Source organism: Moschus berezovskii, chromosome X (assembly GCF_049115385.1).
Source record: "Moschus berezovskii isolate FMDL1 chromosome X, NW_MosBer_1.0, whole genome shotgun sequence".
NCBI lineage: Eukaryota > Metazoa > Chordata > Mammalia > Artiodactyla > Moschidae > Moschus > Moschus berezovskii.
The window spans coordinates 70,592,619-70,605,454 of NC_142488.1; the positions used below are offsets into that span (position 1 = coordinate 70,592,619).

Below are 12,836 nucleotides of genomic sequence, written 5' to 3' on the forward strand. Positions count from 1 at the left end.
TAATTTTGTCAACCCCTTCACCTCTCTCTGTGGAAACAAGGAGCTCTATGTTTAGAGTTTTGCCCAAGAGGCAGCTTGAATTTGACATCTTAGTTAGGATTATCATATGCACAGTTCTTGATAGTCTTTGGAGATTTAAGAATTCTTCTTGAATAGTTTTCCGTATCCTTTATGAATTGGAGTTATTTTATAGTAAAAAAATAGACTCCTAAGTGGCCAGAATCCAATTCCAGTAGTTTTCTTCCCCTGGAAGTTAGGACTAGGGTAAGATACTTTTCTATGTCAATCAATGAATTTGTTCCAGTTTCCTCCCTTTGCTGGCTCAGGTTCTAATTTCATTCCAGGGCATCACAGCTCAGCATTTCTCTTCTGGGACTCCAGGGAGCTGCTGAAATTTTCACTGATCATTAAATACTAGCCAGAAAGACTAAGGGTCAAGGACAGCAAACCACATTTGTGAGCAGCTGCAGCTGGAGAGGAGATAAAATACTTAAGCAAGCACAGCTGGCAGAGCTGGTGATGGCTCACAGGCTGGGGCTCCTGTTGCCTCTGCTGCTGGGTCAGCTCTGCTCCCAGCTTCTGGGAACCTCTGGAAATAGCATCCTGCACTACTGGAACCTGAGGGCAGAAAATGGCAGCTGGGGATCCAAAAGAATTCAGGATAATGCCTCGGCGGTGTCTGCTCACACACTCCTTTTCTCCCTGAATTACCAGCATGTGCAGACTCCTTTTGAGATAACACTCTGGATTATGTTAGCCTCTCTGGCAAAGATAGGTAAGTGATAGGAATTTCCCAAGGCTTTCCCAGGGAGTTGCCTAATAGGGACAATGGGGCAGAGAGTGGGCGGGGGAATCTCAGGGCTTTTCCAGATGTTAAGAAAAGCACCCTTTTCCTAACAGACCAGAGAAAGGCAAACTGGAATATTTGCCTCCTGTACTCTGCCAAAATGACCTTTATCTTCATAGCTCAAACCTTCTTGCAGTGATCATGTTCAAATGTTGGTGGTCTCCCAGTGGGAGGAGGCAGGAATAGGCCCAGCAAAGGGACTTAGACTGCAAAGGGTCCCAGGTGTTCAAGGGTTGAGCAGACAAGGCATGATTTTAAAAGGGAGAGCAGAGAAATCTAAATAGAATGATTCTAATTGACCTGAGTCTTTAGACAGCCTTTTTTCCTCACAGGATGCTTGCTATAGTTGCCAGGTAGTAACAAAGTGGGACAAGTATGTTTTCTATTTTTTAAAAGATAAGCCTTTATGCCATTACTCAGAATTTAAGAGAAAATGCAAACTAAGACCAAATCCAGCAAGAAAAGAACTGTTATGTTTTAACTATTTCAACTTTATGAACACCCTAATTTCTAGCGTTATGATTCTCCTAAGTGGATTTATTCTGTTTTTCCACTTATGTTCTTTAATAATTTATCAGACCTTTACCTTGATAGTGTTATGATCAAGTTATCATTTTTGTAGGTTCAGAATAAAAGTAATGTCAGGAAAACATCAAAGTCTATAGAATTTTATTATTTTAAAATGAATTTCTTCTAAAATAAGTCATGTTCAGCATTTCAAAGTTTTATTTAAGTGACTTTATATACTATAACTTTACCATTCATGAAATATATTATTTAATGATGACACAAAAAAAATCCATAGATTCATAGCATGATAGGTTGTCAGAGCTGGAAAAAAACCCTTAGAAATCATTCTCATCCAACTCCTTTATTTTGTAGATAGGAAATCTGAGGCCCAGGAAGAGAAGATGCTTTGTGAAGTTCAACAAAACAGAACTAGAATGCTCATTTCATGCCTCCTTGATTAGAAGTACACACTGTCTTGGGTGATAATAACATTTTTATATTCTTTTAAATCATTAGGGTTAATAATTAAGGTTATTAGGGTGCAGGTTCTTTTAAATTATTTTTGTATTATTAGATATGTTGATTGTATTAAATAGTCTCATTAAATGTTAATTTCAGGATGATAGGGCAAAGGGACTTCCCAGTAGTCTTCCATTCCCATTTGCTTGTTAAAGTAGGAATTTATTGAACCATCACTGACAGATAATTTTTTTCTGTGACCTTGTAAGAGAATGTAAATTTAAAAAGCTAACCAAAATAATAATAATAATAAAATTTAAAAAGCCTTCCTTGTTAACAATTATTCAACACATTTTTTTTAACACATTGTATGTGTGAAGAATTATATTGGGGCCAGGGGCTACAGTGATGAATAAGGCTCCATCCTTCCCATGAGAAGTTTTCAAATTATTTCAATGCCTAGAGAAAATAAGTGATTCTGTAGAGGATAAAGAAGGACACATCATGGTTTAGTGGAAAGATAAGATTACTATAAACTATTTCAAATTTGCTCAAATTAGGAGCCAGTAACTAGCCACATAGGCAATCAGTAACTATGTGTTAGATAAGCAAAGTACTTTGTCTCATTTTTATCATTTCTAATATGAGAATAACTGTATTTACATTGCTATGCTCGTATGATGGGCTTCCCTGGTGGATCAGATCATAAAGAGTCTGCCTGCAATGCAGGAGATCTGGGTTAGATCCCTGGGTAGGGAAGATCCCCTGGAGAAGGGAATGACAATCCACTCTAGTATTCTTGCCTGGAGAATTCCATGGACAGAGGAGCCTGATGGGCTACAGTCCTTGAAGTCTAATAGAGTTGGATATAACTGAGTGACTAACACTTTGCTGTTGGTTTGATGAGAGAATCAAATAGAAGCTTATATGTGAAAGCACTTTTGAAAATTTTTCAAAATAAAGTCTAGCATAGGAACCAACTGGCTTTCTTTTCTAAAATGTGTTTACTATTTATTTGATAAGTATATGTTGAGCTATTTCTATATGCTAGCAATATCCTAGGGGAATATTGTAAAAACTGTCCTCAATACTTGAGAAAATTGTAGTCAAATTAACTAACAAATATATTAGAAAGGGATCTCAGCAGTGTATTTGTGAGGACTGGATTAGACAGGAAGGAATGGATTAGCTCAGATGGTCATTAAGGTCCTTTCTATAATAGAGAGGATTGATGATAATTAGAGTCATTTTCTGTAGACTTCATGTAAACTAGAGCATGATGATGTGGAATATAATGTGGGCAGAGGGAAAAGAATACAGGATAAAACAGAGAACTGCTGCCATGTAGGTAGCTAGAGATGGTTGTATTTCCCTCATGGGAAGAAAGAATCATATCATTCTATGAGAAACAAACTTTATATTTGGGATTGTATTTTGATAATTCAGTAGTATATATTAATATAAGCCCATATCTGTCAATCAGACTAACTGACAGTTTGGGGTAGTTATATGAATGTTGAGCTAAAAGTCAAGATACCTGTCTGTGTTGTCATCCCAGCTCCACCACATACTTACTGTTCAGCCATGAAAAGTAGCTTCACTTCCTTGGCCTCAGTTTTCTTATAAATAAGTATGATTCCTTATCAATGAAGAATCAGTTATGATTACTACAGCCCTTTTCAACTCTTATCATTCAAACCAGACATTTGAATTATGGTTGTCATTTCTGTATTTTTAAGTTTTTGGTCTTTGACTATGATCATGAAAAGATCAGAAGAACATTGAAAGCTGATAAGTGTGTTGTTTCTGTTTTAAAATATGTACTCATATTTGAAAATGATTCAGCAGGCATATGAATAAACTTACTGTTAATTGTGAATATTTTAATTCTATTAGTAAATATTTTCCATTGTAAAGGAAAGTGTCTCCACTCATGCTTCTGCATCTGTATTTCTTTATTAGGTCATTATTAAAATGTAAAATGACTGAGAAGCTATTTTCCTGAAATGAGACTTGACAAGAAGGCTGACATATAGAGATGATTGATAATAAAGATGTTTATTAGTCTTTTTTCTCTTTTTTAGGATTTCACCTCTATAATAAGATACCCGCAGTTGTACCTGAAAGCTGCCTTTTGATATTTGTAGGTCTCATCATGGGAGCACTAATTTACAGTTTAAATGACAAATCCCCACCAGTCATGAACAGTGATATATTTTTCTTGTATTTACTTCCACCAATAGTCCTTGATGCAGGATATTTTATGCCCAGTCGGCCATTTTTTGAAAACATAGGAACCATTCTGTTCTATGCTGTAGTTGGAACGATGTGGAATGCATTTGGTATAGGCCTTTCCCTCTATGGCATATGTCAGGTGAAGTTCTTCAACCTTGAAGATGTGTCATTGCTCCATAACCTTTGGTTTGGTAGTTTGATTGCTGCAGTAGATCCTGTGGCTGTACTCTCTGTATTTGAAGAAATTCACGTGAATGAAAAGCTTCACATTTTGGTGTTTGGAGAATCCCTCCTTAATGATGCTGTTACTGTTGTAAGTATCCCAGGCATGAGTTTTCATGGTAATTAATTAGGTTCGCTTATGATCACCCTTGAAATTTAAATAGTAATTTAATTCTGGTTTAGACCATGATTGAACAATTTAGTACTAGGAATAAGGTTATGAATTTAGAGAATATGATTTACTCACCATTAATATGTTTTCAAAAATAAAAATGCTTCTTTGATAGTATACTAACCTTTATCAGTTTATTAAGAGAAAATTAGGGTATGCCTTCTATAGGTCACAGTCTTCCTAGTCATGTTACAATAATATTTTAGCCATGAAGGATATATTCATAGCCCCTCAGACAATTTTCAAACAGAATCATGCATAATTTAATACTGATCTGTAGAAATATCTTTTGATATAAGGAGGCTTTCTAGGAACTCATATTGGGAAGGAAATGGGGAGTTGAAGAACTTCAAAGTTGAGAGACTTCAAATTAGAAGGATATATATGGCATAATTTGAGACTTTCCTGATTGGTAAATTCACTCTAATCTTCTTTTTATGCAGGTGCTCTATAAGCTGTTCAAATCTTTCTCTGAAATGCCATCTATCAAACCACTGGACATTTTGGCTGGGATAGGAAAGTTTTTTTTTGGTTGGAATAGGAGGCATTTTCATTGGGCTCTTGTTTGGCATGATTGCTGCCTTTACCACACGTTTTACCAAGACCATCAGGGTCATCGAACCTCTCTTTGTCTTCTTATACAGTTATCTCTCCTATCTGACAGCTGAAATGTTCCATCTCTCAGGTATTGTGGCGTAAGTATCTGGACAAGTCTTTGTTTTGTTTTGTTTTTTAAATTTATTTTATTGGAGGCAAATTACCTTACGTTAATATATTGGTTGGTTTTGCCATACATTGACATGAATCCACCCCGGGTGTACATGTGTTCTCTTTCTTGAACCCCCCTCCCACCTCCCTCTTCCTCATATACTCCCTCCATGTCATCCCCATGCACCAGCCCCAAGCATCCTGTATCATGCGTCAAACATGGACTGGTCACTTATGATAATATACATGCTACAATGCCGTTCTCCCCAATCATCCCACCTTCACCCTCTCCCACAGAGTCCCAAAGACTGTTCTATATGCCTGTGTCTCTTTTGCAGTCTCGTATACAGGGTTCAGGTTACCATCTTTCTAAATTCCATATATATGCGTTAGTATACTGTATTGATGTTTTCTGCAGATGAATGGATAAGAAAGCTTTGGTACATATACACAATGGAGTATTTTTCAGGCATCAAAAAGAATGCATTTGAATCAGTTTTAATGAGGTGGATGAAATTGGAGCCAATTATACAGAGTGAAATAAGCTGGACAAATCTTTGATATATTGAATTTCTTTTAGGAACTGATCCTCATTTTCCACTAGAAATCTAGGAAATTGCATTCCTAAATATGGGAGGTGACCCTCCATTTAAGTTCTTCAATGATATTCTCTTATCTCTAATAGTCATTTAGTCATCGGACTGCAACTGCTATTGTTGTCAAGCTCATGGACTCCCTATAGACATTAAATGGCTACATCTCAACTACCGTGCCTGTGTTGGGATTGGGGGTCAGTATGACTCTCATTGCATAACAATAATGCTGAGAATTTGGCATGGGGCTACCTAGAGCACTCCTCTCTTTGCAGGAGAGAATCATTCTCCTAATGGATTAGTGAATCTGAACCCAGTAACATTCCAGTGATAAGTAATTAGATAGCACACTATATAAATAAACTTGGCATTAGCTCTAATATAGATGGATTTTCTGTCATAACAAATAACTTTATAACTTGTTTTGTAAACCATATGGCATATGCTATATTTTTCTCTTCTCTATCACTGACATTTAACCAATGATGATAGTACCTCATATCTAGCTTATAAGGCTAAATGCCCATATGGTGAGTATTAACACCTAAATGCTTTTGTGTTAGGGTTTAGATAGACCATTCCATTCTGTGTTTTTAAAAGAAGTGGAATGCATTATTTTTTCAAATGACATGTTTTCTGAAAGCTCAAAGAGGAAAAAAAAAAGAAAAGATTGATTTCTTTTTAAAAGCAAATTATTTATTTATATTAATTGGAGGCAAATTATTTTACAATATTGTAATGATTTTTGCCAAAATTAAATTCTTTAGAACTAATGTCATTTGGCTTTAGGTTACTCTTAGTTCTCAAAGTACTTACTGCACACGAGGAATGTCATAAAATAGTGATTGAAGTTAGTCTGTTTTAAGTAAAATGTTCTAGGTTGAAAGCAAGGATTCTATCTAGCATCTGTCTGGGTGACTGCATTTTAATTTGTTGAGAGATGTAATTTGTGTTTTAAATTGTCTTTGATTTTTATTTTTTGTATTACTATTAATGAAAGACACGTAGAAAAAAGCCAAAAAAGGAATTGGATGGGGCAATTTAAATTCTTTTAATCTAAGACATTTTCCAAAGTTTTAATATAGTATCATTTAAGTGGCTTCCTTCTTTTGAGCACCCTGCTCTTTTAAAGAACTTGACAATGTGGTGAGTATTGCCATAACTGTGTAGAGTCCTGAAAGAAATAGGAAAACAATGTTGTCAGAATTATTTGTTTCCTCTGAAACTCTCCTGATTCTTAACTTTCTTATAACTCTAAAGTATTTTATTTTGAATTAAGAATATGAGAATCTTTCAGGGTTATATCTGACAATCTTGTTTCTTTTGACTGCTAAGGGTATTGGGAAAAAGAACTGCCTTTATTTTTATGGAGGTTCAGTTCAGTTCAGTTCAGTCACTCAGTCGTGTCTGACTCTTTGCGACCCCATGAATCACAGCACACCAGGCCTCCCTGTCCATCACCAACTACCGGAGTTCACTCAGACTCATGTCCATCGAGTCGGTGATGCCATCCAGCCATCTCATTCTCTGTCATCCCCTTCTCCTCCTGCCCCTAATCTCTCCCAGTATCAGAGTCTTTTCCAGGGAGTCAACTCTTTGCATGAGGTGGCCAATGTATTGGAGTTTCAGCTTTAGCATCAGTCCTTCCAATGAACACCCAAGATTGATCTCCTTTAGAATGGACTGGTTGGATATCCTTGCAGTCCAAGGGACTCTCAAGAGTCTTCTCCAACACCACAGTTCAAAAGCATCAATTCTTCAGCAATCAGCTTTCTTTACAGTCCAACTCTCACATCCATACATGACCACGGGAAGTAGCCTTGACTAGACGGACTTTGTTGGCAAAGTAATGTCTCTGCTTTTTAATATGCTGTCTAGATTGGTCATAACTTTCCTTCCAAGGAGTAAGCGTCTTTTAATTTCATGGCTGCAATCAGCATCCGCAGTGATTTTGGAGCCCCCAAAAATAAAGTCAGCCACTGTTTCCACTGTTTCCCCATCTATTTCCCATGAAGTGATGGGACCAGAGGCCATGATCTTTGCTTTCTGAATGTTGAGCTTCAAGCCAACTTTTTCACTCTCCTCTTTCACTTTCATCAAGAGGCTTTTTAGTTCCTTTTCACTTTCTGCCATAAGTGGTGGTGTCATCTGCATATCTGAGGTCATTGATATTTCTCCCTGCAATCTTGATTCCAGCTTGTGCTTCCTCAAGCCCAGCATTCCTCATGATGTACTCTGCATATAAGTTAAATAAGCAGAGTGACAAGATACAACCTTGACATACTCCTTTTCCTATTTGGAACCAGTCTGTTGTTCCATGTCCAGTTCTAACTGTTGCTTCCTGACCTGCATACAGGTTTCTCAAATGGCAGGTCAGGTGGTCTGGTATTCCCATCTCTTTCAGAATTTTCCACAGTTTATTGTGATCCACACAGTCAAAGACTTTGGCATAGTCAATGAATGAAGCAGAAATAGATGTTTCACTGGAACTCTCTTGCTTTATCCACGATCCAGTGGATGCTGGCAATTTGATCTCTGGTTCCTCTGCCTTTTCTAAAACCAACTTGAATATCTGGAAGTTCATGTTTCACGTGTTGCTGAAGCCTGGCTTGGTGAATTTTGTGCATGTCTTTACTAGCGTGTTAGATGAGGTAGTTTATAGAGGTAGTTTAATTAAATAATTAATTCAAACCATCTTAGGCTAACACTTTACATGCATTGTTGTTATTTTAAAAGGTTCAGTTCAGTTCAGTTCAGTTCAGTTGCTCAGTCGTGTCTGACTCTCCATGACCCCATGAATCACAGCACGCCAGTCCTCCCTGTCCATCACCAACTCCCGGAGTTCACTCAAACTCATGTCCACAGAGTCGGTGATACCATCCAGCCATCTCATTCTCGGTCGTCCCCATCTCCTCCCGCCCCCAGCCTTTCCTAGCATCAGAGTCTTTTTCAGTGAGTCAACTCGTCGCATGAGGTGGCCAAAGTATTGCAGTTTCAGCTTTAGCATTTTAAAAGGTATTTGTGTAAATATCCTTTAAATATATATATCTTTATAAACTTCGTGTTATATGCAATACTTTGTCTTAGTTAAAGTGAAACTGTTTTGAATGTAGTTGACAAAGAAGAACACAAGTATGATTTAAAGTATTTGAGAAAATCTTTTCTAAGATATTTTATTAATTGAAAAATTAATTAGGCTGAAAACACTGGATTAAAAAATGGAACTCCAAAATTTAGGTCACGTAAATGACCAAATAACGATGATATTTGAACTTGTAATAAAATGAATAAAATGATAATTCAACTGTCAAATCATAGATTTTAAATATTAAATACATTTGAAAAATTAATTTATTCTTTTGTTATGGTAATAGAAAGCCTCCTCCAAAACCTTCTGAGTTTCAGTTTCTCTATCTGTTAAAAGTAGATGATAATATCTACATTACAGAATGATTGGAATAAAACGAAATAGCATATTAACTGAATGACTATTTAAATATATAAAAAGCACATTTTAGAGATTATGTAGTTATTTATCGATTGAATCACTGCGTTAAGCATGAAATAAAAGTATAATCATAGTCACAGTGTCACTTTGGGAAGATTTTCCCTTCCTTTCATTTTGTTGCATTATCCAATATGAAAATGTAGCACAAAATACTTACACTCAGTCAATCATTAGTCATTTTTTTTCATAAATGAGCTGTGTATAAATCAAGTTCTGCCTGAAGGAATACTGATTCTTAGAATGGTCAATATCATCGATTTTTTTGTTGCTGTTGTTGAAGTAGAAATGAGGACATGCTTTTACTGTAAGAAAAGTAATTAAAATCTATTAGAATTGTGAGGTTGAAGACTATTCTTAGCCTAAAAGCATAAGGCATTAAGTCTTAATGATGGGTGCTTTTAACAGTGGTATCTTGCATCCATTATAGAACTCACTTTTGTTCCTTTTTAATAATTCATTGATTCTGAAGGCAATAAGTACACATTTACTGATATCTTAAAATAGGTTTTGCTATATTAGGTGGTCTCCTACTTTAGAAATTTTTTCATAAAAGAAAATCTGCTCATCAGAAGTACCAATTGCTGTATATTTTTTTAATAAATCACCAAATTTATTTATTTATAAAAGTACCAATTTATTTATAAAATATTAAACTTTTTTATATCTGTATATAAAAATTTATAGAAAATTAAATATAATTTAATTCTAAGTACATGTATATATCTTTGTATTATAAGTTAACAGTTGTTAGTGATTGTTTGAGATGAATATTCAAGTTTAGATTTCTATTAGACCCTTGATAATATTTTTTTTTATCATTATTGTATTTTGTTACATTTTTAAAAAACTTGACAAATGTGAGTTTGCTTCTCTAAGCTTCAAGTTGTTCTGTATTTCATTCAAAAAATTATTTGCTATTGTTGCCTATCAGCATAGGTGGAAAACAGTGTTTTTAAATTAACTTTGGTTGGATCAGACAGCTATGACTGCCTAATATTGTTTTTGAGAATCTCAGCAAATAGTAGGCATTGTTATTTTTAAATTAATCTCCAAAATATGTTGGCATTGTTTTAGATGTCAGGTTGACATCACTGTTTGGCAGAGGAGACAGATAATTTCTATATACAAGTAACAAAGTGCACCATTTGTTGGCCCTATAGATAGTATTGCTTTCCTGGTGGTTCAGACAGTAAAGAATCCACCTGCAATGTGGGAAACCTAAGTTCAATCCCTGGGTTAGGAAGATCCCCTGGAGAAGGGAATAGCTACCCACTCCAGTGTGCTTGCCTAGATTATTCTATGGATTTTATAGTCCATGGGGTCACAAATAGTAGATAGTATTATAATCAGATTTATAGTTTAGAAAATAACAGACCAATTAATTTCTCATCTTTCACCCTTATATTGTAGAGCTTCCTTGGTGGCCCAGATGGTAAAGCATATTTAAATACAGGATTATATTCTCTACACAAAATTATTTGTGCAATTAGCTTGTTTGTGATTTCTATTCAGGAGCTTGTACAAAATTATTTTACATTCTAATAAAAATTAAAAAGTATAGCTAAAATACTGAAAAGGGCATTATTTTTGTATACTGCTTTCTTCACCCTGTCATGAAAAACACAACTTTCTAAATTTTGTAAAAAGAAACACTATAGAGCATGAAGATTTAAAAATGTTTTTTAATTAATTAATTTATTTATTTATTTTAATTTAATTTTATTTTTAAGACTTTTTTTAACTTTTATTTTATATTGGAAAATAATTTATTTAAAATATTTCAGGCATACAGTAAATTGATTCATTTATATATATATATATATATATATATACATCTCCATTCTTTTTCAGATTCTTTTCCATATAGGTTATTACAGAACATTGTACTCCTTGTGTTATACAGTAGATCCTTGTTGATTATCTGTTTTATATTTATTAACAGTGGTATCTATATGTTAATCCCATACTCCCAATTTACCCCTCACACACACACCTTTTTTCTTTGTGAATCATAAGTTTGAAGTCTGTGAATCTATTTCTGTTTGGTAAACAAGTTCATTTGTTTCATTTTTTAGATTCCACATATAAGTGATATCATATGATATTTGTCTTTCACTTAATTCACTTAGTATGATCAACTTTAGGTACATCCATGTTGCTGCAAATGGGATTATTTTATTGTTTTCTATGGCTGAGTAATATTCCATTGTGTATGTCCACCAAATCTTCTTTACGCATTTTTCTGCCATTGGATATTTAGGTTGCTTCCATATCTTGGCTATTATAAGTAGTTCTGTATCTGTATACTGTGCTGTATACTGGGGTGCATGTATCATTTTGGATTATGGTATTTCCCTTGATATAAGCCCAGGAGTGACATTGCTAGATCATTTAGTAGCTCTGTTTTTAGTTTTTGAGGAACATCAATACTGTTATCCTTAGTGGTTGTACCAATTTACATTCCCTTTTCTCCACACCCTCACCAGTATTTATTATTTGTAGACTTTTTGAGATCCAACCAGTCCATCCTAAAGGAAATCAGTCCTGAATATTCATTGGAAGGACTGATGCTGAAGGTGAAACTCCAAAATTTTGGCCATCTGATGTGAAGAACTGACTCATTTGAAAAGACCCTGATGCTGGGAAAGATTGAAGGCGGGATGAGAAGGGGATGACAGAGGAAGAGATGGCTGGATGTCATCACTGACTCAATGGACATGAGTTTGAGTAAACTCCGGGAGGTGGTGATGGACAGGGAGGTCTGGCGTGCTGCAGTCCATGGGGTCACAAAGAGTAGAATATGACTAAGCAACTGAACTGAACTGATGATGGACATTCTGACAAGTGTGAGGTGATACCTCATTGTGGTTTTGATTTGCATTTCTCTGGTAATTAGCAGTGCTGACCATCTTTTCACGTACATTTTTGCCTTCTATATGTATCCTCTGGAGAAATGTCTGTTTAGGTCCTTGGCATTTTTGTTTGTTTGTTTGTTTGTTTTTCTTTTTAATTTAATTTAATTTTTTTACTGGAGGCTAATTACTTTAAAATATTATATTGGTTGGTTTTGCCATACATTGACATGAATCTGCCCCTGGTGTACATGGGTTCCCCTCCTTGAACACCCCTCCCACCTCCCTCCTCCCCTTATTTTTCCCCTGGGTCATCCCCGTGCACCAGCCCCGAGCATCCTGTATCATGCGTTGAAACTGGACTGTTGATTCATTTCACATATGATAATATACATGTTTCAATGCCATTCTCCCAAATCATTCCACCCTCGCCCTCTCCCAAAGAGTCCAGAAGACTGTTCTATACATCTGTGTCTCTTTTGCTCTCTCATATACAGGGTTATCGTTACCATCTTTCTAAATTCCATATATATGCGTTAGGATACTATATTGGTATTTTTCTTTCTGGCTTACTTCACTCGGTATAATAGGCTCCAGTTTCATCCACCTCTTTAGAACTGATTCAAATGTATTCTTTTAAGGGCTGAGTAATACTCCATTGTGTGTATGTACCAAAGGTTTCTTATCCATTCATCTGCTGATGGACATCTAGGTTGCTTCCATGTCCTTG

The 12,836-nt window shown here is 35.5% G+C and overlaps 1 protein-coding gene across 1 annotated transcript in view; it reads left to right on the forward strand.

Annotated features, from left to right (window-relative positions):
* The first annotated feature begins 519 nt into the window (after positions 1-519).
* The window catches only part of LOC129563936 (sodium/hydrogen exchanger 2-like), a 107,303-nt gene continuing 94,986 nt past the window's right edge, over positions 520-12,836 (forward strand). Inside the window, 4 exon segments of the mRNA XM_088834275.1 lie at positions 520-775; positions 3,901-4,364; positions 4,889-4,966; positions 4,968-5,140. Of these exon segments, the coding sequence (XP_088690401.1) occupies positions 520-775; positions 3,901-4,364; positions 4,889-4,966; positions 4,968-5,140 (971 nt within the window).